Genomic DNA, 25,306 nt, shown 5'->3' on the forward strand with positions numbered 1-25,306 from the left:
TAAGATAACGGTTCCCAAACACTACACATAACCACTACAGAGTCTAAGATAACGGTTCCCAAACACTACACATAACCACTACAGAGTCTAAGATAACGGTTCCCAAACACTACACATAACCACTACAGAGTCTAAGATAACGGTTCCCAAACACTACACATAACCACTACAGAGTCTAAGGTAACGGTTCCCAAACACTACACATAACCACTACAGAGTCTAAGATAACGGTTCCCAAACACTACACATAACCACTACAGAGTCTAAGATAACGGTTCCCAAACACTACACATAACCACTACAGAGTCTAAGATAACGGTTCCCAAACACTACACATAACCACTACAGAGTCTAAGATAACGGTTCCCAAACACTACACATAACCACTACAGAGTCTAAGGTAACGGTTCCCAAACACTACACATAACCACTACAGAGTCTAAGGTAACGGTTCCCAAACACTACACATAACCACTACAGAGTCTAAGATAACGGTTCCCAAACACTACACATAACCACTACAGAGTCTAAGATAACGGTTCCCAAACACTACACATAACCACTACAGAGTCTAAGATAACGGTTCCCAAACACTACACATAACCACTACAGAGTCTAAGATAACGGTTCCCAAACACTACACATAACCACTACAGAGTCTAAGATAACGGTTCCCAAACACTACACATAACCACTACAGAGTCTAAGATAACGGTTCAGAACAGACACAGACAGAACAGAAACAACAGGCACCGCAGACACAGAGAGACACAGACAGAACAGACACAGGCAGAACAGACACAGGCAGAACAGACACAGGCAGACACAGACAGAACAGGCAAAACAGACACAGACAGAACAGACACAGGCAGAACAGACAGAACAGACACAGGCAGAACAGACAGAACAGACACAGGCAGAACAGACAGAACAGACACAGGCAGAACAGACACAGGCAGAACAGACAGAACAGACACAGGCAGAACAGACACAGGCAGAACAGACACAGGCAGAACAGACACAGACAGAACAGACACCGGCAGACACAGACACAGGCAGAACAGACAGAACAGACACAGGCAGAACAGACACAGACAGAACAGACACAGACAGAACAGACACCGTCAGACACAGACACAGGCAGAACAGACAGAACAGACAGAACAGACACAGACAGAACAGACACAGACAGAACAGATCTATTGTCTCCAATGGACCCAGTGATCGTCCACCTACCACTTCCTCAGTACCATAATACTCTTCAGTCTAGGGTTATTATATGACTCCTAGGCCCATTGGGTTGTGATAAGTGTGTTGAACTAGCCAGTGTTTCATAATACCGCCAGCAGAGCTAGCGCTAATTCTGATGCTAATGCTGGTTCTATTAATACTCACCCTGTGTGGCGCCTCGTATGAGACAAGCTTTTTCTCTGATCCCATTCTCTTGTTGTGGAGAGTCTCGCATCGGGGCATAAATATACATCTCATTAGCCCTCTAATTCTCATCTGCTCTCCTGATGAAGGGATTAGACCGTCCCAAAAGACCCGTAATGGTTTGCAGTTTCACTCCCTTTTCATTTCATGGAAAGTTAAAGCTTCAGTACATGTTTTAAAGGGAAACTCCAGTAATGTTGTCCTATTGAGTCTATGTGTTTGTTTATTCTTTGTCGTAACATAGAAAGCTATTTTGTAATACCAACTGTATATTTTGCCTCATGCCAGTTATATAATGAGAAATGTAGTTGTGTCAGATCTAATACTATACACCTGTATTAGCAGACCAATGATTAGAAAACATTTCTCCCTCAGGTAAAAGACCAGGAGTTTCCATACAGGAGGAACCTGGCCCGAGTGTTGGTGGATGTGGAGGATGTTAATGACCATGTCCCAGTGTTCACCAGCGCTCTGTACGAGGGTTCGGTCTATGAGTCTGCAGCAGTGGGCTCTGCTGTGCTCCAGGTGACTGCCCTGGACAAAGACAAGGGAGAGAACGCAGAACTCCTCTATACCATGGAATCAGGTGAGAGACTATACAAATGGCATTGTAATTAAACAATAAGGCCTGAGGAGGTGTGGTATATGGCCAATATACCACGTCTAAGGGCTGTTCTTATGCATGACGTAACACGGGGTACCTGGACACAGCACTTAGCCGTGGTATATTGGCCATATACCACACATCCCAAGGAGCCTTATTACTATTATAAACTGGTTACCAATGTAATTAGAGCAGTAACAATAAATGTTTTGTCATACCCATTGTATACTGTCTGCTTTCAGGCAATCAACATCCAGGGCTCGAACTGCCCAGGTTTATAATAAGAGTTTTAGAACTATCAAAAGAATAAGCTGTGTCTAACTATACATAGATATAGACCAGGGGTCTCCAACCTTTTCTAGCATGAGAGCTACTTTTAAAAAAGGAAAAAAGCTTTCAAAAATTCTTCTCTTCTCCTCCTCTACAACTCTTCCCTGGGTCCTTAGTATACCTGGTAAAAATAATGGTTAATAAACCACTTTGAGGGGGGCCTATAAAATATGAGATTATCACAAATTCTGTTTTCTCAGTAAACATTTTTTATTTTAGATTTATGTTTTCCTCTCAAAATGAAAACAATTCATAGAGAAACAATAAAATGGGATGTCATATCATGTTTAAATCCCATCAGAACACCATTTACTGGGGGGTCTAGAAAAAACGAAAATTGATTTTTGAGTATAATGTAATTACACATCTGGCCCTTTAATTGCCATCTAATGCGAGGAATGTGCCGTTCGAGCGATGGTTCTGTACTGCTGCTGCACATTTCATGGCAAAGTTAGAAAATAATAAATACAATTTATATACTTACTCATGATATACTTCTGCCAGGTAAGGTACTTTTCAGTTAACATTTCATTGACAATGTTTTGGGGAAAGTACGCCCATTATTTTCAACCTACAAGATGGTTATCACATCAACTGGATCAACATGGAGCGATAGACACAGAGCACAGTAGTGGCTAATAGTGGCTAAGCAGAGGTGGGATAATGTCAATATTGTGTTGATTAGATAGTAGCTTGCAGTGTATGATACGTGTGAGATTTGTTTATGACAGTTTGCTGTGGAACGCGTGAAAATTGCATGTACTTTCAGAATTGTTTAGCAAACTACTTATAGGAGGGTGGACCCCTGATAGAGACAGTATATCGATAAAAGATTACAATATACAAACAGTTGATAAAGATTTAGTTGCACGAGTTTTAATCACTGAATATTCGTTGTTATGTCTGTTTTCCTTTAGGCAACACAGGGAACACATTCTGGATTGAGCCGGTTCTGGGGATCATCTCTGTGGCCCGCGAGCTTGACCTCTCCACTATCGGCCATTACATCATCACCGTCAGAGTTACCGACAATGGCTCCCCTCCACTCTCTGCCAACTCTGTGGTTCGCATCGCGATCACGCTGTCCGACAACGCCGGACCCAAGTTCTCCCAGACCGAATACCAGGCCGAGGTCACAGAGAACGTTGCCGTGGGAACCTCTGTCACCACGGTGAGCGCCATGAGCCAATCCACGCTGACCTACGACATCCGACATGGCAACAGCGAACGCACATTCAGGATCAACCAGTACAGCGGGGTGATCACAACTCAGAAACCCCTTGACTATGAGACCACAGCATCTTATAACCTGATCGTCCAGGCCACCAACATGGCTGGCATGGCCTCCAATGCCACCCTGCTCATACGGGTGGTGGATGAAAATGACAACCCACCTGTTTTCCAGCTGCTACGCTACAAGGGTAGTATCAGCGAAGCGGCACCCATCAACAGTGTGGTCCTAAACCCAGACAACACTCCTTTGGTCATCAAGGCCACTGATGCTGACCGCAACCAGAACGCTCTCCTGGTCTATCAGATCGTTGAGGACACAGCCAAGATGTTCTTTAAAGTGGATTCTGGCACCGGCTCCATCAGGACTATCGCCAACCTGGACCACGAGACATTTGCTAGTTTTAACTTTCATGTTCACGTGAGGGACAGTGGGAGGCCTCAGCTGACAGCGGATAGCCCCACTGAGGTCACCATCCAGGTAATCGACACAAACGATTCTCCACCTGTCTTCACCCAGAACGCCTACGAAACTGTCCTGCTGCTGCCCACCTATGTAGGAGTAGAGGCATTACAGGTCTCAGCCACAGACCCAGACCAAAACGTCCCCACAGAACTCACCTACTCACTGACAGACGGAAACCTGGAGCACTTTGCCATCCAGCTCTCCAGCGGCATCATCATCGTCAAGAACAACAACTTCTCCAAGGAACGGTTCCGCTTCAACGTCAAAGTGTCTGATGGAAAGTTCTCCAGCACCACTCTAGTCACTGTTCTCGTCCGTGAGACGCTGGACTCTGGCCTCTTCTTTGCCCACAGCCTCTACTCCTCGTCCATCCAGGAGAACAATACCAACATCACCAAAGTGGCCGTGGTCAACGCAGTGGGGAATCGCCTCAACGAGCCCCTCAAGTACACCCTACTGAATCCAGGGACACGCTTCCGGATCCGACCCACCTCGGGCGTAATCCAGACCACTGGGATTCCCTTCGACCGTGAAGAGAAGGAGTTCTATGAGCTGGTGGTGGAGGCTGGGAGGGAGCACGACCGTCTGCGGGTTGCCAGGGTGATTGTCAGGGTCCAGGTAGAGGACATTAACGACAATGCTCCTGCGTTCCTGGGACTTCCGTATTACGCTGCTGTCCAAGTGGAGGCTAAACCTGGTGTGCCCATATTCCGAGTCACCGCCATGGACAGTGACAAAGGCATCAACGGAGAGGTGTCTTACTACCTCAAAGACAATCACGGACACTTTGAGATCGACAGGCTGACGGGCGGCCTCCGTCTGAAGGAGGCTTTTGAGTCTGACCTGTCCAACCAGGAGTACCAGATGGTAGTTTATGCCAAGGATGGAGGTTACCCTCCCCTCTCATCTGCCGTAGAGTTCCCTGTCACCGTGGTGAACAAGGCCATGCCCGTCTTTGACAAGTCCTTCTATGCAGTGGCGGTGAACGAGGATGTAGTGGTACACACGCCTATATTAGGAATCAATGCAACCAGTCCAGAGGGCCAGAACATCATCTACACCATCGTGGAGGGAGACCCCTCTCTGCAGTTTGACATCGGCTTTGACACCGGAGTCATTAAAGTCATCAACTCCCTGGACTATGAGATTGCCTCATCCTTCCGTCTGACTGTCAGAGCCACAGACTACCTGACCGGCGCCCGTGCTGAGGTGGACGTAGATGTCACAGTTAATGACGTCAATGATAACCCTCCAGTGTTTGAAAAAACATCCTATAAGGCAGTTCTGTCTGAGACTGCCATGATCGGCACTCCAGCGCTGCAAGTGGTGGCTACCGACCAAGACTCTGAGAAGAACAACATCGTACACTATCAGATCTTCTATCCCACAGATGCCTACAACAGCACCGACCACTTCCACATCGACAGCAGCAGTGGCCTCATCCTGACCGCCCGCATGCTCGACCATGAGCTTGTCCAGCGCTATGACTTCATCGTCAGGGCAACCGATAACGGCTTCCCACCGCTGAGCAGTGAAGTGTCGGTCGTGCTTGTGGTGAACGACATGAACGACAACCCTCCGGTGTTCAACCAGCTTCTCTATGAGGCCTATGTCAGCGAGCTGGCCCCTAGGGGCCATTTTGTGACCTGCATCCAGGGTTCGGATGCTGACAGCTCAGACTATGACAAACTGGAGTACAGCATCCTGTCAGGAAACGAGAGGATGAACTTTGTGATGGATGGTAAGACGGGTATCATCATGCTGTCTGGTCACAGGAAGCAGAGGATGGAGCCAGCCTACAGTCTGAATGTATCTGTGTCTGATGGGGTGTTCACCAGCACGGCCCAGGTGCACGTCAGGGTCCTGGGGGCCAACCTCTACAGTCCTGTGTTTGAACTGAATCCCTACGAGGCAGAGGTACGGGAAAATGCAGCTATCGGAACAAAGGTGATCCAGGTAAGAACCATTAATTTTGAAGTATTCAGCATATGAACTTTAATTGAAACAATGATATGTATTTTATTGAATGAAGCATTGATGTACATGATACTGTATTTGTAATAGTATTTGTAATATGTTTTGTTTGACATGTGCAATACCCCATCTAAAAGAAAGTAACTTAACTATTATTTTCAGGTGAGGGCAACCGATGCTGACCCAGGAGTGTTTGGCCAGATTACCTACTCATTCATCAATGACGTGGGCAAGGACCAGTTCAGTGTGGACGCCAATGGTCAGATCACCACCTTGCAGAAGCTGGACAGAGAGGACCCAGCCAACAAGAACATTTTCCTCATGGTGGCAGCACAGGACGGGGGTGGAAGGGCCTCCTACTGCACCGTCCGTGTCTCCCTGGTGGATGACAACGACAACGTCCCTCGCTTTCGAACTGTGGAATACCGTGCTTCTGTCAAATCTGACGTTGGCAAGGGCTTCCTGGTGACCCAGATCCAGGCATATGATCCTGATGATGGTGCCAACTCTAAGGTGACATACTCGCTCTACAGCGAGGCACACGTGCCCGTGGTGGATATCTTAGAGATCGACCCTGACAACGGCTGGATGGTCACCAAGGGGAGTTTCAGCCACCTGCGCAACTCAGTCCTGTCTTTCTTTGTTAAAGCAGTAGATGGAGGCATCCCTATCAAGCACTCTTTAGTATCAGTCTACATCCACGTCTTGGCACCTGACGCCCTCACCCCCTCCTTCACCCAACCCCAGTTCTCCTTTACCGTCCCAGAGGACACCCCTATAGGAGCTGCCCTAGGGTCCGTCCGCCTCATTACCCCACCAGGCTACGCCTCGCTGCCAGTCACATTTGCTCTAGTCAACGGAGAGACCGGGGAGAACAACCTGGAGGGAGTCCTGGTGGTGGACAGGGACACTGGGGTCATCAAGCTGGACAAGCCCCTTGACCATGAGGTCATCACCTCCTTCCACTTCAAGGTCACTGCCACCGTCAAGCAGGCAAAGCTGGACTCTGTGACCAGCGTTGACGTAGAAGTCAAAGTCTTGGATGTGAACGACAACAAGCCAGCATTTGAATCCAACTCTTACGAGGCGACAGTGATGGAAGGGATGCCTATCGGCACCATAATCATCCAGGTTCAGGCACTGGACCCAGACTCTGGAGCTAACGGACAGGTTACATACAACCTAGGCACATTGGCTCAATCTGAAGGGGAGCCGGACCAATCCACAGAGACCTTCACCATTGACAGCAACACGGGCTGGATCTCTACTCTCAAGGAGTTGGACCACGAGTTGTGTCCATCCTACACCTTCCTGGTTGTGGCCTCAGACCTGGGAGAGGCCTTGACCCTCTCCTCCACCTCCACGCTGACCTTGGCCGTGTCAGACATCAACGACAACCCGCCCAGCTTCCTGGATGAGAGGTACCTGGGCTCAGTGCGCGAGAGCGACCCCCCTGGCGAAGTGGTGGCGGTGCTCAACACTAGAGACGACGACAGCTCTGCAGTGAACCGCCAAGTCAGCTATCACATCACAGGTGAGTCATAGAATGGGAGTGTTTGTGCTATTAATGTGTTTAGCTGTCTGTGCCCTTTATGTATCTTTATATGTCTCACTGTCTGTCTTTCAACTTGTCTTCTGTCCCCCTGTCTCACTTCACTTCCTGCCTATCTATCTTTCTATCTATCTATCTATCTATCTATCTATCTATCTATCTATCTATCTATCACTCAGTAATAATGATTTGAATACTGCTGAGACTAGCGCTCACTGCCAGATAAGCAATATTTCACCACAAAATATGACATGCCTGCACAACAACCCTGACATTTACCACAAAATTACAGCCTCGCCGAAGGCCGCTGAGGTAGTAAATACAGTCAGAGTAAACCGTTTAAAGACACGAGTACCTGCAGCGCATTAGATGACATTTGTTGCTATAGCAATAAGTCCTGTTTTTATCTCTCTCCATGAGTTTAATGGATGGATGTTTCTTTTAAAGTGTTTGTGGCGGGAGACTGGAGAGGGTTCATTAGATTGTGGTTGACACAGGGACATCAATAGGAGTTTATTTTCATCAACGTTTTTGCCATTTAGTGAGTATTTGATTTGGTGAAGTACCTGTGAAGTACCTGAAAGAGTGTTTAGTCTAGTTTGATAACTAAACAGAGATATCAAAGGTTAGAGAGAAGGACAAAAGAGGACTACATCTGTTGAAAGAGGGTAAGAGTTGTCTAATTTATTCTCTGCTAATTGACAAGTGAAAAAATAATAATTAAGTAGGAACGCCAATGAGACGGAGCGGTGGATCGCCATGCCAACTGGGAAGCTAAGGAACCCCTCTGCTGAATGGCATTCTAATGAGCATCGCCAGTAGAGAGAAAGGGAGCGAGGGAGGGAGAATGAAAGACAGGAGAGCTGTGACCTTACCTACATCAAAGAGAGAAAGGCAGATAGATTGAGAAGGAGAATAAACGTATGCTACACACTGCAAAGAGAAAGAGGGAGGATGAGAGAGAGAGAGAGAGAATGAATTGATGTTACACACTGCTGTGAGAGGGAGAGAATGAACGACAGCTAGATGTGACCTTACACAGCAGAGAGACACGGATTTTACACACTTTTACAATGAGACACTTTGAATTGATCTTTGACACAGCAGGAAATAGTTAGAAAGCCAGGGATATATGGGAAGACCTGTATTGAAGAACACCACAAGGTGAAAAACAACATCATTTGATTTAGCTGAGCCAGATATTTTACAGACTATTTCATTACTGCTGTATTGTTATCTAACGTTGTTTGGTGTTGTCTTGGCGACCTGATGGCGTTCTATCTGCCAAACCTTTCTGAGGTAGCAGTAGTTTATTATAACTCGGGGAGGATTTTAAAACATTGACGGAAGCCAGGGGATAGGATATGATACATCCACAGGCGTTGACTCCCAGCCGCTTTCAAAGCCTCGTCTAGACGCCTGCGTCTATGTTTCCCGACACCATCCTTGATGAGGTAACATGAAAGTTTCATCAAATGTAAACAAACTGGGAAAAGGAAATGTAATGATTGAGTGCAAGTGATGTAATGGGGGTGCAGTGTGTTTGGGCAGGCTTAGAAGAAGTGTGTCTGATTCATTTACAATGATGGAAATCGTTTTCTATCCACTCTGTTTGCATCCATCGTCCCCACCCGAGTCGCATCCATAGATCAAGATCATGCATTTAGCCACCGGCTGATTTTAATTACACAGAGCTTAGTGGTGTTGAGATGAATCAGAAGCTGGGTGTTTAGAGCTATCATCAGACCATATTGAGGGGAGTGGAGAGGAAAAACCAATTAGGATGTTGTTATAATAGGAGGGGAGAGGATAACCCAATTAGGATGTTGTTATAATAGGAGAGGAGAGGAAAAACCAATTAGGATGTTGTTATAATAGGAGAGGAGAGGATAAACCAATTAGGAGGTTGTTATAATAGGAGAGGAGGGGAGAGGAAAAAACAATTAGGATGTTGTTATAATAGGAGGGGAGAGGATAAACCAATTATGATGTTGTTATAATAGGAGGGGAGGGGAGAGGAAAAACCAATTAGGATGTTGTTATAATAGGAGGGGAGAGGAAAAACCAATTAGGATGTTGTTATAATAGGAGAGGAGAGGATAAACCAATTAGGAGGTTGTTATAATAGGAGAGGAGGGGAGAGGAAAAAGGAGGGATTAGGATGTTGTTATAATAGGAGGGGAGAGGATAAACCAATTATGATGTTGTTATAATAGGAGGGGAGGGGAGAGGAAAAACCAATTAGGATGTTGTTATAATAGGAGGGGAGAGGAAAAACCAATTAGGATGTTGTTATAATAGGAGAGGAGAGGATAAACCAATTAGGAGGTTGTTATAATAGGAGAGGAGGGGAGAGGAAAAAACAATTAGGATGTTGTTATAATAGGAGGGGAGAGGATAAACCAATTATGATGTTGTTATAATAGGAGGGGAGGGGAGAGGAAAAACCAATTAGGATGTTGTTATAATAGGAGGGGAGAGGATAAACCAATTAGGATGTTGTTATAATAGGAGGGGAGGGGAGAGGAAAGACCAATTAGGATGTTGTTATAATAGGAGGGGAGAGGATAAACCAATTATGATGTTGTTATAATAGGAGGGGAGGGGAGAGAGGAAAGACCAATTAGGATGTTGTTATAATAGGAGGGGAGGGGAGAGGATAAACCAATTAGGATGTTGTTATAATAGGAGGGGAGAGGAAAAACCAATTAGGATGTTGTTATAATAGGAGGGGAGGGGAGAGGAAAAACCAATTAGGATGTTGTTATAATAGGAGGGGAGGGGATAAACCAATTAGGATGTTGTTATAATAGGAGGGGAGAGGAAAAACCAATTAGGATGTTGTTATAATAGGAGGGGAGAGGAAAAACCAATTATGATGTTGTTATAATAGGAGGGGAGAGGAAAAACCAATTAGGATGTTGTTATAATAGGAGGGGAGAGGATAAACCAATTAGGATGTTGTTATAATAGGAGGGGAGAGGAAAAACCAATTAGGATGTTGTTATAATAGGAGGGGAGGGGATAAACCAATTAGGATGTTGTTATAATAGGAGGGGAGAGGAAAAACCAATTAGGATGTTGTTATAATAGGAGGGGAGAGGAAAAACCAATTAGGATGTTGTTATAATAGGAGGGGAGAGGAAAAACCAATTAGGATGTTGTTATAATAGGAGGGGAGAGGATAAACCAATTAGGATGTTGTTATAATAGGAGGGGAGGGGATAAACCAATTAGGATGTTGTTATAATAGGAGGGGAGAGGAAAAACCAATTAGGATGTTGTTATAATAGGAGGGGAGAGGAAAAACCAATTAGGATGTTGTTATAATAGGAGGGGAGAGGATAAACCAATTATGATGTTGTTATAATAGGAGGGGAGAGGAAAAACCAATTAGGATGTTGTTATAATAGGAGGGGAGGGGAGAGGATAAACCAATTAGGATGTTGTTATAATAGGAGGGGAGAGGAAAAACCAATTAGGATGTTGTTATAATAGGAGGGGAGAGGATAAACCAATTATGATGTTGTTATAATAGGAGGGGAGGGGAGAGGATAAACCAATTATGATGTTGTTATAATAGGAGGGGAGGGGAGAGGAAAAACCAATTATGATGTTGTTATAATAGGAGGGGAGAGGATAAACCAATTATGATGTTGTTATAATAGGAGGGGAGGGGAGAGGATAAACCAATTATGATGTTGTTATAATAGGAGGGGAGGGGAGAGGAAAAACCAATTAGGATGTTGTTATAATAGGAGGGGAGAGGAAAAACCAATTAGGATGTTGTTATAATAGGAGGGGAGGGGTGAGGAAAACCAATTATGATGTTGTTATAATAGGAGGGGAGAGGAAAAACCAATTAGGATGTTGTTATAATAGGAGGGGAGAGGATAAACCAATTATGATGTTGTTATAATAGGAGGGGAGAGGAAAAACCAATTAGGATGTTGTTATAATAGGAGGGGAGGGGAGAGGAAAGACCAATTAGGATGTTGTTATAATAGGAGGGGAGGGGAGAGGAAAAACCAATTAGGATGTTGTTATAATAGGAGGGGAGAGGATAAACCAATTATGATGTTGTTATAATAGGAGGGGAGGGGAGAGGAAAGACCAATTAGGATGTTGTTATAATAGGAGGGGAGAGGATAAACCAATTAGGATGTTGTTATAATAGGAGGGGAGAGGATAAACCAATTATGATGTTGTTATAATAGGAGGGGAGAGGATAAACCAATTAGGATGTTGTTATAATAGGAGGGGAGGGGTGTTGTTATAATAGGAAAAAAACAATTAGGATGTTGTTATAATAGGAGGGGAGAGGAAAACCAATTAGGATGTTGTTATAATAGGAGGGGAGAGGAAAACCAATTAGGATGTTGTTATAATAGGAGGGGAGGGTTGTTATAATAGAGGAAAAAACCAATTATGATGTTGTTATAATAGGAGGGGAGAGGAAAAACCAATTAGGATGTTGTTATAATACGAGGGGAGAGGATAAACCAATTAGGATGTTGTTATAATAGGAGGGGTGAGGAAAAAACAATTAGGATGTTGTTATAATAGGAGAGGAGAGGAAAAAACAATTATGATGTTGTTATAATAGGAGAGGAGAGAAAAAAAAACTAATTAGGATGTTGTTATAATAGGAGGGGTGAGGAAAACCAATTAGGATGTTGTTATAATAGGAGGGGAGAGGAAAAACCAATTAGGATGTTGTTATAATAGGAGGGGAGAGGATAAACCAATTAGGATGTTGTTATAATAGGAGGGGAGGGGAGAGGAAAAACCAATTATGATGTTGTTATAATAGGAGGGGAGAGGATAAACCAATTATGATGTTGTTATAATAGGAGGGGAGGGGAGAGGAAAAACCAATTATGATGTTGTTATAATAGGAGGGGAGAGGAAAAACCAATTATGATGTTGTTATAATAGGAGGGGAGAGGAAAAACCAATTATGATGTTGTTATAATAGGAGGGGAGGGGAGAGGAAAACCAATTATGATGTTGTTATAATAGGAGGGGAGAGGAAAAACCAATTATGATGTTGTTATAATAGGAGGGGTGAGGAAAAACCAATTATGATGTTGTTATAATAGGAGGGGAGAGGATAAACCAATTATGATGTTGTTATAATAGGAGGGGAGGGGAGAGGAAAAACCAATTAGGATGTTGTTATAATAGGAGGGGAGAGGAAAACCAATTATGATGTTGTTATAATAGGAGGGGAGAGGAAAACCAATTAGGATGTTGTTATAATAGGAGGGGTGAGGATAAACCAATTATGATGTTGTTATAATAGGAGGGGAGAGGAAAAACCAATTATGATGTTGTTATAATAGGAGGGGTGAGGAAAAACCAATTAGGATGTTGTTATAATAGGAGGGGAGAGGAAAAACCAATTATGATGTTGTTATAATAGGAGGGGAGGAGAGGAGAGGAAAACCAATTAGGATGTTGTTATAATAGGAGGGGAGAGGAAAAACCAATTAGGATGTTGTTATAATAGGACGGGAGGGGAGAGGAAAGACCAATTAGGATGTTGTTATAATAGGAGAGGAGAGGAACAAACAATTAGGATGTTGTTATAATAGGACGGGAGGGGAGAGGAAAGACCAATTAGGATGTTGTTATAATAGGAGGGGAGGGGATGATAATAGGAAAACCAATTAGGATGTTGTTATAATAGGAGAGGAGGGAAAACCCAATTAGGATGTTGTTATAATAGGAGAGGAGAGGAAAACCAATTATGATGTTGTTATAATAGGAGGGGAGGGGAGAGGATAAACCAATTATGATGTTGTTATAATAGGAGGGGAGAGGAAAAAACCAATTATGATGTTGTTATAATAGGAGGGGAGAGGAAAAACCAATTAGGATGTTGTTATAATAGGAGGGGAGAGGATAAACCAATTATGATGTTGTTATAATAGGAGGGGAGAGGAAAAACCAATTATGATGTTGTTATAATAGGAGGGGTGAGGAAAAACCAATTAGGATGTTGTTATAATAGGAGGGGAGAGGAAAAACCAATTAGGATGTTGTTATAATAGGAGGGGAGGGGAGAGGAAAACCAATCAGGATGTTGTTATAATAGGAGGGGAGAGGAAAAACCAATTAGGATGTTGTTATAATAGGACGGGAGGGGAGAGGAAAGACCAATTAGGATGTTGTTATAATAGGAGAGGAGAGGAACAAACAATTAGGATGTTGTTATAATAGGACGGGAGGGGAGAGGAAAGACCAATTAGGATGTTGTTATAATAGGAGGGGAGGGGAGAGGAAAACCAATTACGATGTTGTTATAATAGGAGAGGAGGGGAAAACCCAATTAGGATGTTGTTATAATAGGAGAAGAGAGGAAAAACCAATCAGGATGTTGTTATAATAGGAGGGGAGAGGAAAAACCAATTAGGATGTTGTTATAATAGGAGGGGAGAGGAGAGGAAAGACCAATTAGGATGTTGTTATAATAGGAGAGGAGAGGAACAAACAATTAGGATGTTGTTATAATAGGACGGGAGAGGAAAGACCAATTAGGATGTTGTTATAATAGGAGGGGAGGGGAGAGGAAAACCAATTATGATGTTGTTATAATAGGAGAGCAGGGGAGAAGAACACCAATTAGGATGTTGTTATAATAGGAGAGGAAAAACCAATTAGGATGTTGTTATAATAGGAGAGGAGAGGAACAAACAATTAGGATGTTGTTATAATAGGAGAGGAGGGGAGAGGAACACCAATTAGGATGTTGTAATAATAGGAGAGGAAAAACCAATTAGGATGTTGTTATAATAGGAGAGGAGAGGAACAAACAATTAGGATGTTGTTATAATAGGAGGGGAGGGGAGAGGAAAACCAATTAGGATGTTGTTATAATAGGAGGGGAGAGGATAAACCAATTAGGATGTTGTTATAATAGAAAGGGAGGGGGAAAAACAATTAGGATGTTGTTATAATAGGTGCTGAGGGGAGAGGAAAACCAACTAGGATGTTATAATAGGAGAGGAGAGGAAAAAACAATTAAAATGTTGTTATAATAGGTGCTGAGGGGAGAGGAAAACCAATTAGGATGTTGTAATAATAGGAGAGGAAAAACCAATTAGGATGTTGTTATAATAGGAGAGGAGAGGAACAAACAATTAGGATGTTGTTATAATAGGAGGGGAGGGGAGAGGGAAACCAATTACGATGTTGTTATAATAGGAGAGGAGATGAAAAACCAATTAGGATGTTGTTATAATAGAAAGGGAGGGGGAAAAACAATTAGGATGTTGTTATAATAGGTGCTGAGGGGAGAGGAAAACCAATTAGGATGTTATAATAGGAGAGGAGATGAAAAACCAATTAGGATGTTGTTATAATAGAAAGGGAGAGGAAAACCAATTAGGATGTTGTTATAATAGAAAGGGAGGGGGAAAAACAATTAGGATGTTGTTATAATAGGTGCTGAGGGGAGAGGAAAACCAATTAGGATGTTATAATAGGAGACGAGAGGAAAAAACAATTAAAATGTTGTTATAATAGGTGCTGAGGGGAGAGGAAAACCAATTAGGATGTTGTTATAATAGGAGAGGAGATGAAAAACCAATTAGGATGTTGTTGTAATAGGAGGGGAGGGGAACAAACAATTAGGATGTTGTTATAATAGGAGAGGAGGGGAGAGGGAAACCAATTACGATGTTGTTATAATAGGAGGGGAGAGGAAAAACCAATTAGGATGTTGTTGTAATAGGAGAGGAGAGGAAAAACCAATTAGGATGTTGTTATAATAGGTTGGGAGGGGAGAGGAAAACCAATTACGATGTTGTTATAATAGGAGAGGAGGGGAAAACCCAATTAGGATGTTGTTATAATAGGAGGGGAGGGGAGAGGAAAACCAATCAGGATGTTGTTATAAAAGTAGAGGATGGGAGAGGAACACCAATTAGGATGTTGTAATAATAGGAGAGGAAAAACCAATTAGGATGTTGTTATAATAGGAGAGGAGAGGAACAAACAATTAGGATGTTGTTATAATAGGAGGGGAGGGGAGAGGAAAGACCAATTAGGATGTTGTTATAATAGGGGGGGAGGGGATAAACCAATTAGGATGTTGTTATAATAGAAAGGGAGGGGGAAAAACAATTAGGATGTTATAATAGGAGAGGAGAGGAAAAAACAATTAAAATGTTGTTATAATAGGTGCTGAGGGGAGAGGAAAACCAATTAGGATGTTGTTATAATAGGAGAGGAGATGAAAAACCAATTAGGATGTTGTTATAATAGGTGGGGAGGGGAACAAACAATTAGGATGTTGTTATAATAGGAGAGGAGGGGAGAGGGAAACCAATTACGATGTTGTTATAATAGGAGAGGAGGGGAGAGGAAAACCAATTAGGATGTTGTTATAATAGGAGAGGAGAGGAGAGGAAAACCAATTAGGATGTTGTTATAATAGGAGGGGAGAGGAACAAACAATTAGGATGTTGTTATAATAGGAGAGGAGAGGAAAAACCAATTAGGATGTTGTTATAATAGGATGGGAGGGGAGAGGAAAACCAATTACGATGTTGTTATAATAGGAGAGGAGGGGAAAAACGAATTAGGATGTTGTTATAATAGGAGAGGAGGGGAGAGGAAAACCAATTAGGATGTTGTTATAATTGGAGAGGATGGGATAAACCAATTAGGATGTTGTTATAATAGGAGAGGAGAGGAACAAACAATTAGGATGTTGTTATAATAGGAGAGGAGAGGAACAAACAATTAGGATGTTGTTATAATAGGAGGGGAGAGGAAAACCAATTAGGATGTTGTTATAATTGGAGAGGATGGGATAAACCAATTAGGATGTTGTTATAATAGGAGAGGAGAGGAACAAACAATTAGGATGTTGTTATAATAGGAGGGGAGGGGAGAGGATAAACCAATTAGGATGTTGTTATAATAGGAGAGGAGAGGAAAAACCAATTAGGATGTTGTTATAATAGGAGAGGAGAGGAAAAACCAATCAGGATGTTGTTATAATAGGAGGGGAGAGGAAAAACCAATTAGGATGTTGTTGTAATAGGAGGGGAGATGAACAAACAATTAGGATGTTGTTCTAATAGGATGGGAGGGGAGAGGAAAACCAATTATGATGTTGTTATAATAGGAGAGGAGGTGAGAGGAAAAACCAATTAGGATGTTGTTATAATAGGAGAGGAGGGGAGAGGAAAAACCAATTAGGATGTTTTTATAATAGGAGGGGAGAGGATAAACCAATTATGATGTTGTTATAATAAGAGAGGAGAGGGAAAACCAATTAGGATGTTTTTATAATAGGAGGGGAGAGGATAAACTAATCATGATGTTGTTATAATAAGAGAGGAGAGGGAAAACCAATTAGGATGTTTTTATAATAGGAGGGGAGAGGATAAACCAATTATGATGTTGTTATAATAGGAGAGGAGAGGAAAAACCAATTTGGATGTTGTTATAATAGGAAGGGAGATGAAAAACCAATAGGATGTTTGTGCTGCTGTTTCATTTGTCATTTGTTTCAGACAGTGAGAATGTCTGTCTCTATGTTGTGGTATGTTGTCAGGGGATAGTGGTCAGTGAGTTAGGTTGACTCAGATATCAGGGCCCTCGACTACACTCTGTGGACACTTTCTTAATCAAATGCACTTGTTAAATGTCACTGGTTAAAAGCTTCTGCTGGAAAGCACTTCTATCCCTTATCTTCTCTGTCGTTATGTTGTTTCCTCCTTTTTCTCAGCTCCTACTTTCTCTCAACATGTCTGTCTGCCTGCCTGTCTGCCTTTCTGTCTGCCTGCCTGTCTGCCTCTTCTGCCTACCTGTCTACCTTTCTGCCTGCCTGTCGGAGTGCCTGCCTGCCTTTCTGCCTGCCTGCCTGTCTACCTTCCTGCCTGCCTGTCTAAGTGCCTGCCTGCCTGCCTTTCTGCCTGCCTGTCATTGAAAATAAGAATTTGTTCTTAACTGCCTAGTGAAATAAAGGTTCAATAAAAATTATCTTTTCCCTCTCCCTTTTGTTACATAAAAGTTCTCTCTCACGTTCTCTTCCGTTTCCTCGCTTTCTGTCGCTCTCTCTTTCACCATTTCTCTCTCTCCATCCTTCCTCCCCCTGTGTGACTATAGAGTTACAATAGAGTTACAATAGAGTTACAATAGAGTTACTAAGGTTCTGTGTATGAGAGGCTGTCGCTGACCCAGTCTAATGTGGATTTGGTAGAGCGACGTCACTATTTACTGTAGTGCTGAGCTGAGCCTGCTCCTGTTGAATGTGGTGAATTACCACTGTCGTTATGTGCTTGACCCTCATTGATTGCTCCACTTTTAATTCCAGTGCAAGAGGTCATTAAAGCACTAGCCAATACATCTGGTGTGTGTGCATGTTTAAGGCTGGCCCTCAGATTGCAGCCTTCTCCTCAGGGTGTGTATATAATCTCTCTCTCTCCTCAGGGTGTGTATATAATCTCTCTCTCTCCTCGGGGTGTGTATATAATCTCTCTTTCTCCTCAGGGTGTGTATATAATCTCTCTCTCTCCTCAGGGTGTGTATATAATCTCTCTTTCTCCTCAGGGTGTGTATATAATCTCTCTCTCTCCTCAGGGTGTGTATATAATCTCTCTCTCTCTCCTCAGGGTGTGTATATAATCTCTCTCTCTCTCCTCAGGGTGTGTATATAATCTCTCTTTCTCCTCGAGGTGTGTATATAATCTCTCTCTCTGCTCAGGGTGTGTATATAATCTCTTTCTCCTCAGGGTGTGTATATAATCTCTCTCTCTCCTCAAGGTGTGTATATAATCTCTCTTTCTCCTCGAGGTGTGTATATAATCTCTCTCTCCTCAGGGTGTGTATATAATCTCTCTCTCTCCTCAGGGTGTGTATATAATCTCTCTTTCTCCTCGAGGTGTGTATATAATCTCTCTTTCTCCTCAGGGTGTGTATATAATCTCTCTCTCTCCTCAGGGTGTGTATATAATCTCTCTTTCTCCTCAGGGTGTGTATATAATATCTCTTTCTCCTCAGGGTGTGTATATAATCTCTCTTTCTCCTCGGGGTGTGTATATAATCTCTCTTTCTCCTCGGGGTGTGTATATAATCTCTCTCTCTCCTCAGGGTGTGTATATAATCTCTCTCTCCTCAGGGTGTGTATATAATCTCTCTTTCTCCTCAGGGTGTGTATATAATATCTCTCTCTCCTCAGGGTGTGTATATAATCTCTCTCTCCTCAGAGTGTGTATATAATCTCTCTCTCTCCTCGGGTGTGTATATAATCTCTCTCTCCCTCGGGGTGTGTATATAATATCTCTCTTTCTCCTCAGGGTGTGTATATAATATCTCTCTCTCCTCAGGGTGTGTATATAATCTCTCTTTCTCCTCAGGGTGTGTATATAATCTCTCTCTCTCCTCAGGGTGTGTATATAATCTCTCTCTCTCCTCGGGGTGTGTATATAATCTCTCTCTCTCTCCTCGAGGTGTGTATATAATCTCTCTCTCTCCTCAGGGTGTGTATATAATCTCTCTCTCTCCTCAGGGTGTGTATATAATCTCTCTTTCTCCTCAGGGTGTGTATATAATCTCTCTTTCTCCTCAGGGTGTGTATATAATCTCTTTCTCCTCAGGGTGTGTATATAATCTCTCTCTCTCCTCAAGTAGGAACCCTTGGGTGTTTATATAAACTCCCTCCCTCTCTCTCTCCTCAGGTAGGAACCCTTGGGTGTGTATATAAACTCCCTCCCTCTCTCCTCAAGTAGGAACCCTTGGGTGTGTATATAAACTCCCTCCATCTCTCCTCAAGTAGGAACCCTTGGGTGTGTATATAAACTCCCTCCCTCTCTTCTCAAGTAGTAACCCTTGGGTGTTTATATAAACTCCCTCCCTCTCTCTCTCCTCAGGTAGGAACCCTTGGGTGTGTATATAAACTCCCTCCCTCTCTCCTCAAGTAGGATCCCTTGGGTGTGTATATAAACTCCCTCCCTCTCTCTCAAGTAGGAACCCTTGGGTGTGTATATAAACTCCCTCCCTCTCTCCTCAAGTAGGAACCCTTGGGTGTGTATATAAACTCCCTCCCCCTCTCTCTCCTCAGATAGGAACCCTTGGGTGTGTATATGAACTCACTGCCTCCCTCCCTCCCTCTCTCCTCAAGTAGGAACCCTTGGGTGTGTATATAAACTCCCTGCCTCCCTCCCTCCCTCTCTCCTCAGGTAGGAACCCTTGGGTGTGTATATAAACTCCCTCCCTCCCTCTCTCATCAGGTAGGAACGCTTGGGTGTGTATATAAACTCCATCCCTCCCTCTCTCCTCAGATAGGAACCCTTGGGTGTGTATATAAACTCCCTCCTTCTCTCCTCAGGTAGGAACCCTTGGGTGTGTATATAAACTCCCTCCTTCTCTCCTCAGGTAGGAACCCTTGGGTGTGTATATAAACTCCCTCCCTCTCTCCTCAAGTAGGAACCCTTGGGTGTGTATATAAACTCCCTCCCCCTCTCTCACCTCAGATAGGAACCCTTGGGTGTGTATATAAACTCCTCCCTCCTCCCTCAAGTAGGAACCCTTGGGTGTGTATATAAACTCCTCCCTCTCCCTCAGGTAGGAACCCTTGGGTGTGTATATAAACTCCCTCCCTCCCTCTCTCCTCAAGTAGGAACCCTTAGGTGTGTATATAAACTCCCTCCCTTTCTCTCTCCTCAAGTAGGAACCCTTGGGTGTGTATATAAACTCACTGCCTCCCTCCCTCCCTCTCTCCTCAGGTAGGAACCCTTGGGTGTGTATATAAACTCCCTCCCTCCCTCTCTCCTCAGGTAGGAACCCTTGGGTGTGTATATAAACTCCCTCCCTCCCTCTCTCCTCAGGTAGGAACCCTTGGGTGTGTATATAAACTCCCTCCCTCCCTCTCTCCTCAGGTAGGAACCCTTGGGTGTGTATATAAACTCCCTCTCTCCTCAGGTAGGAACCCTTGGGTGTGTATATAAACTCCCTCCCTCCCTCTCTCATCAGGTAGGAACCCTTGGGTGTGTATATAAACTCCCTCCCTCCCTCTCTCCTCAGGTAGGAACCCTTGGGTGTGTATATAAACTCCCCCTCCCTCTCTCAGGTCCCTTGGGTGTGTATATAAACTCCTCAGGTAGGAACCCTTGGGTGTGTATATAAACTCCTCCCTCCCTCTCTCATCAGGTAGGAACCCTTGGGTGTGTATATAAACTCTCCCTCCCTCCCTCCCTCCCTCCCTCCCTCCCTCTCCTCCCTCCCTCCTCAGGGAGGAACCCTTGGGTGTCTATATAAACTCTCCCTCCCTCCCTCAGGTAGGATCCCTTGGGTGTTTATATAAACTCTCCCTCTCTCCCTTTCTCCTCAGGTAGGATCCCTTGGGTGTTTATATAAACTCTCCCTCTCTCCCTTTCTCCTCAGGTAGGATCCCTTGGGTGTGTATATAAACTCTCCCTCCCTCCCTCTCTCCTCAGGTATCGTTCCTTCGGTGTTTATATAAACTCTCCCTCCGTCCCTCCCTCCCTCCTCAGGTAGGAACCCTTGGGTGTGTATATAAACTCCATCCCTCCCTCTCTCCTCAGGTAGGAACCCTTGGGTGTGTATATAAACTCCCTCCCTCTCTCCTCAAGTAGGAACCCTTGGGTGTGTATATAAACTCCCTCCCTCCCTCTCTCCTCAAGTAGGAACCCTTGGTGTGTATATAAACTCACTGCCTCCCTCGCTCCCTCTCTCCTCAGGTAGGAACCCTTGGGTGTGTATATAAACTCCCTCCCTCCCTCTCTCCTCAAGTAGGAACCCTTAGGTGTGTATATAAACTCCCTCCCTCTCTCTCTCCTCAGGTAGGAACCATTGGGTGTGTATATAAACTCACTTCCTCCCTCCCTCCCTCTCTCCTCAGGTAGGAACCCTTGGGTGTGTATATAAACTCACTCCCTCCCTCTCTCCTCAAGTAGGAACCCTTGGGTGTGTATATAAACTCCCTCCCTCCCTCTCTCCTCAGGTAGGAACCCTTGGGTGTGTATATAAACTCCCTCTCTCCTCAGGTAGGAACCCTTGGGTGTGAATATAAACTCCCCCTCCCTCCCTCCCTCTCTCCTCAGGTAGGAACCCTTGGGTGTGTATATAAACTCCCTCCCTCCCTCTCTCCTCAGGTAGGAACCCTTGGGTGTGTATATAAACTCCCCCCCTCTCTCGCTCCTCAGGTAGGAACCCTTGGGTGTGTATATAAACCCTCCCTCCCTCCCTCCCTCCTCAGGTAGGAACCCTTGGGTGTCTATATAAACTCTCCCTCCCTCCCTCAGGTAGGAACCCTTGTGTGTGTATATAAACTCTCTCTCCCTTCCTTTCTCCTCAGGTAGGAACCCTTGGGTGTGTATATAAACTCTCTCTCCCTCCCCTCAGGTAGGAAACCTTGTGTGTGTATATAAACTCTCCCTCCCTCCCTCCCTCCCCCCTCTCTCCTCAGGTAGGAACCCTTGGGTGTGTATATAAACTCCCCTCCCTCCCTCCCTCAGGTAGGAACCCTTGGGTGTGTATATAAACTCTCCCTCCCTCCCTCCCTCCCTCCTCAGGTAGGAACCCTTGGGTGTGTATATAAACTCTCTCTCCCTCCCTTTCTCCTCAGGTATCGTCCCTCTCCTCAGGGGAACCCTGTGTGTATATAAACTCCCCTCCCTCCCTCCCTCCCTCAGGTAGGAACCCTTGGGTGTCTATATAAACTCCCTCCCTCCCTCCCTCAGGTAGGAACCCTTGTGTGTGTATATAAACTCCTCTCCCTTCCTTTCTCCTCAGGTAGGAACCCTTGGGTGTCTATATAAACTCTCCCTCCCTCCCTCAGGTAGGAACCCTTGTGTGTGTATATAAACTCTCTCTCCCTCCTTTCTCCTCAGGTAGGAACCCTTGGGTGTCTATATAAACTCTCCCCCTCCCTCCCTCAGGTAGGAACCCTTGTGTGTGTATATAAACTCTCCTCCCTCCCTCCCTCCCTCAGGTAGGAACCCTTGGGTGTGTATATAAACTCCCTCCCTCCCTCCCTCCCTCAGGTATCGAACCCTTGGGTGTGTATATAAACTCTCCCTCCCTCCCTCCCTCCCTCCTCAGGTAGGAACCCTTGGGTGTGTATATAAACTCTCCCTCCCTCCCCTCAGGTAGGAACCCTGTGTGTGTATATAAACTCTCCCTCCCTCCCTCCCTCCCTCAGGTAGGAACCCTTGGGTGTGTATATAAACTCCCCTCCCTCCCTCCCTCCCTCAGGTAGGAACCCTTGGGTGTGTATATAAACTCCCTCCCTCCCTCTCCTCAGGTAGGAACCCTTGGGTGTGTATATAAACTCTCCCTCCCCCTCCCTCCCTCCCTCAGGTAGGAACCCTTGGGTGTGTATATAAACTCCCTCCCCCCTCCCTCCCTCAGGTATCGAACCCTTGGGTGTGTATATAAACTCTCCCTCCCTCCCTCCTCAGGTAGGAACCCTTGTGTGTGTATATAAACTCTCCCTCCCTCCCTCCTCAGGTAGGAACCCTTGGGTGTGTATATAAACTCTCCCTCCCTCCCTCCCTCCCTCAGGTAGGAACCCTTGGGTGTGTATATAAACTCTCCCTCCCTCCCTCAGGTAGGAACCCTTGTGTGTGTATATAAACTCTCCCTCCCTCCCTCAGGTAGGAACCCTTGGGTGTGTATATAAACTCCCTCCCTCCCTCCCTCAGGTAGGAACCCTTGTGTGTGTATATAAACTCTCTCTCCCTCCCTTTCTCCTCAGGTAGGAACCCTTGGGTGTGTATATAAACTCTCCCTCCCTCCCTCCCTCCCTCAGGTAGGAACCCTTGGGTGTGTATATAAACTCTCCCTCCCTCCCTCCCTCCCTCAGGTATCGTCCCTTGTGTGTGTATATAAACTCTCCCTCCCTCCCTCCCTCCCTCAGGTAGGAACCCTTGGGTGTGTATATAAACTCTCTCTCCCTCCCTTTCTCCTCAGGTATCGTCCCTTGGGTGTGTATATAAACTCTCCCTCCCTCCCTCCCTCCCCTCAGGTAGGAACCCTTAGGTGTGTATATAAACTCCCTCCCTCTCTCTCTCCTCAGGTAGGAACCATTGGGTGTGTATATAAACTCACTTCCTCCCTCCCTCCCTCAGGTCCCTTGGGTGTGTATATAAACTCTCCCTCAGGTAGGAACCCTTGGGTGTGTATATAAACTCCCTCCCTCCCTCTCTCCTCAAGTAGGAACCCTTGGGTGTGTATATAAACTCCCTCCCTCCCTCTCTCCTCAACAAGAAGGAACCCTTGGGTGTGTATATAAACTCCCTCCCTCCCTCTCTCCTCAGGTAGGAACCCTTGGGTGTGTATATAAACTCCCTCTCTCCTCAGGTAGGAACCCTTGGGTGTGAATATAAACTCCCTCCCTCCCTCCCTCTCTCCTCAGGTAGGAACCCTTGGGTGTGTATATAAACTCCCTCCCTCCCTCTCTCCTCAGGTAGGAACCCTTGGGTGTGTATATAAACTCCCCCCCTCTCTCGCTCCTCAGGTAGGAACCCTTGGGTGTGTATATAAACTCTCCCTCCCTCCCTCCCTCCCTCCCTCCCTCCCTCCCTCCCTCCCTCCCTCCCTCCCTCCCTCCCTCCCTCCCTCCCTCCCTCCCTCCCTCCCTCCCTCCCTCCCTCCTCAGGTAGGAACCCTTGGGTGTCTATATAAACTCTCCCTCCCTCCCTCCCTCAGGTAGGAACCCTTGTGTGTGTATATAAACTCTCTCTCCCTCCCTTTCTCCTCAGGTAGGAACCCTTGGGTGTGTATATAAACTCTCCCTCCCTCCCTCCCTCCCTCAGGTCCCTTAGGTGTGTTATCCCTCCCTCCCTCCCTCTCTCCTCAGGTAGGAACCCTTGGGTGTGTATATAAACTCACTTCCCCCTCCCTCCCTCCCTCTCTCCTCAGGTAGGAACCCTTGGGTGTGTATATAAACTCCCTCCCTCCCTCTCTCCTCAGGTAGTAGGAACCCTTAGGTGTGTATATAAACTCCCCCCTCCCTCTCTCCTCAGGTAGGAACCCTTGGGTGTGTATATAAACTCCCTCCCTCCCTCCCTCCCTCTCCCCTCAGGTAGGAACCCTTGGGTGTGAATATAAACTCCCTCCCTCCCTCCCTCTCTCCTCTGGTAGGAACCCTTGGGTGTGTATATAAACTCCCTCCCTCCCTCTCTCCTCAGGTAGGAACCCTTGGGTGTGTATATAAACTCCCTCCCTCCCTCTCTCTCTCCTCAGGTAGGAACCCTTGGGTGTGTATATAAACTCCCTCCCTCCCTCCCTCCCTCTCTCCTCAGGTAGGAACCCTTGAGTGTGTATATAAACTCCTTCCCTCCCTCTCTCCTCAGGTAGGAACCCTTGGGTGTGTATATAAACTCCCTCCCTCTCTCCTCAAGTAGGAACCCTTGGGTGTGTATATAAACTCCCTCCCTCCCTCTCTCCTCAAGTAGGAACCCTTGGTGTGTATATAAACTCCCTCCCTCCCTCCCTCTCTCCTCAGGTAGGAACCCTTGGGTGTGTATATAAACTCCCTCCCTCCCTCTCTCCTCAAGTAGGAATCCTTAGGTGTGTATATAAACTCCCTCCCTCTCTCTCTCCTCAGGTAGGAACCATTGGGTGTGTATATAAACTCACTTCCTCCCTCCCTCCCTCTCTCCTCAGGTAGGAACCCTTGGGTGTGTATATAAACTCACTCCCTCCCTCTCTCCTCAGGTAGGAACCCTTGGGT

General features: G+C 45.2%; 1 protein-coding gene across 4 annotated transcripts in view; it reads left to right on the forward strand.

The window, feature by feature from the left end:
• The window catches only part of LOC135553119 (protocadherin Fat 3-like), a 378,888-nt gene that overhangs the window by 307,250 nt on the left and 46,332 nt on the right, over positions 1 to 25,306 (forward strand). For all 4 annotated transcript variants that reach the window (XM_064985238.1, XM_064985240.1, XM_064985239.1 and 1 more), the window contains 3 exons: positions 1,810 to 2,020; positions 3,286 to 6,020; positions 6,201 to 7,572. In XM_064985238.1, the coding sequence (XP_064841310.1) occupies positions 1,810 to 2,020; positions 3,286 to 6,020; positions 6,201 to 7,572 (4,318 nt within the window). The remainder of the gene's footprint in view (positions 1 to 1,809; positions 2,021 to 3,285; positions 6,021 to 6,200; positions 7,573 to 25,306) is intronic.

The sequence above is a fragment of the Oncorhynchus masou genome, chromosome 13 (assembly GCF_036934945.1).
Source record: "Oncorhynchus masou masou isolate Uvic2021 chromosome 13, UVic_Omas_1.1, whole genome shotgun sequence".
In the NCBI taxonomy this organism is placed as follows: Eukaryota; Metazoa; Chordata; class Actinopteri; order Salmoniformes; family Salmonidae; genus Oncorhynchus; species Oncorhynchus masou.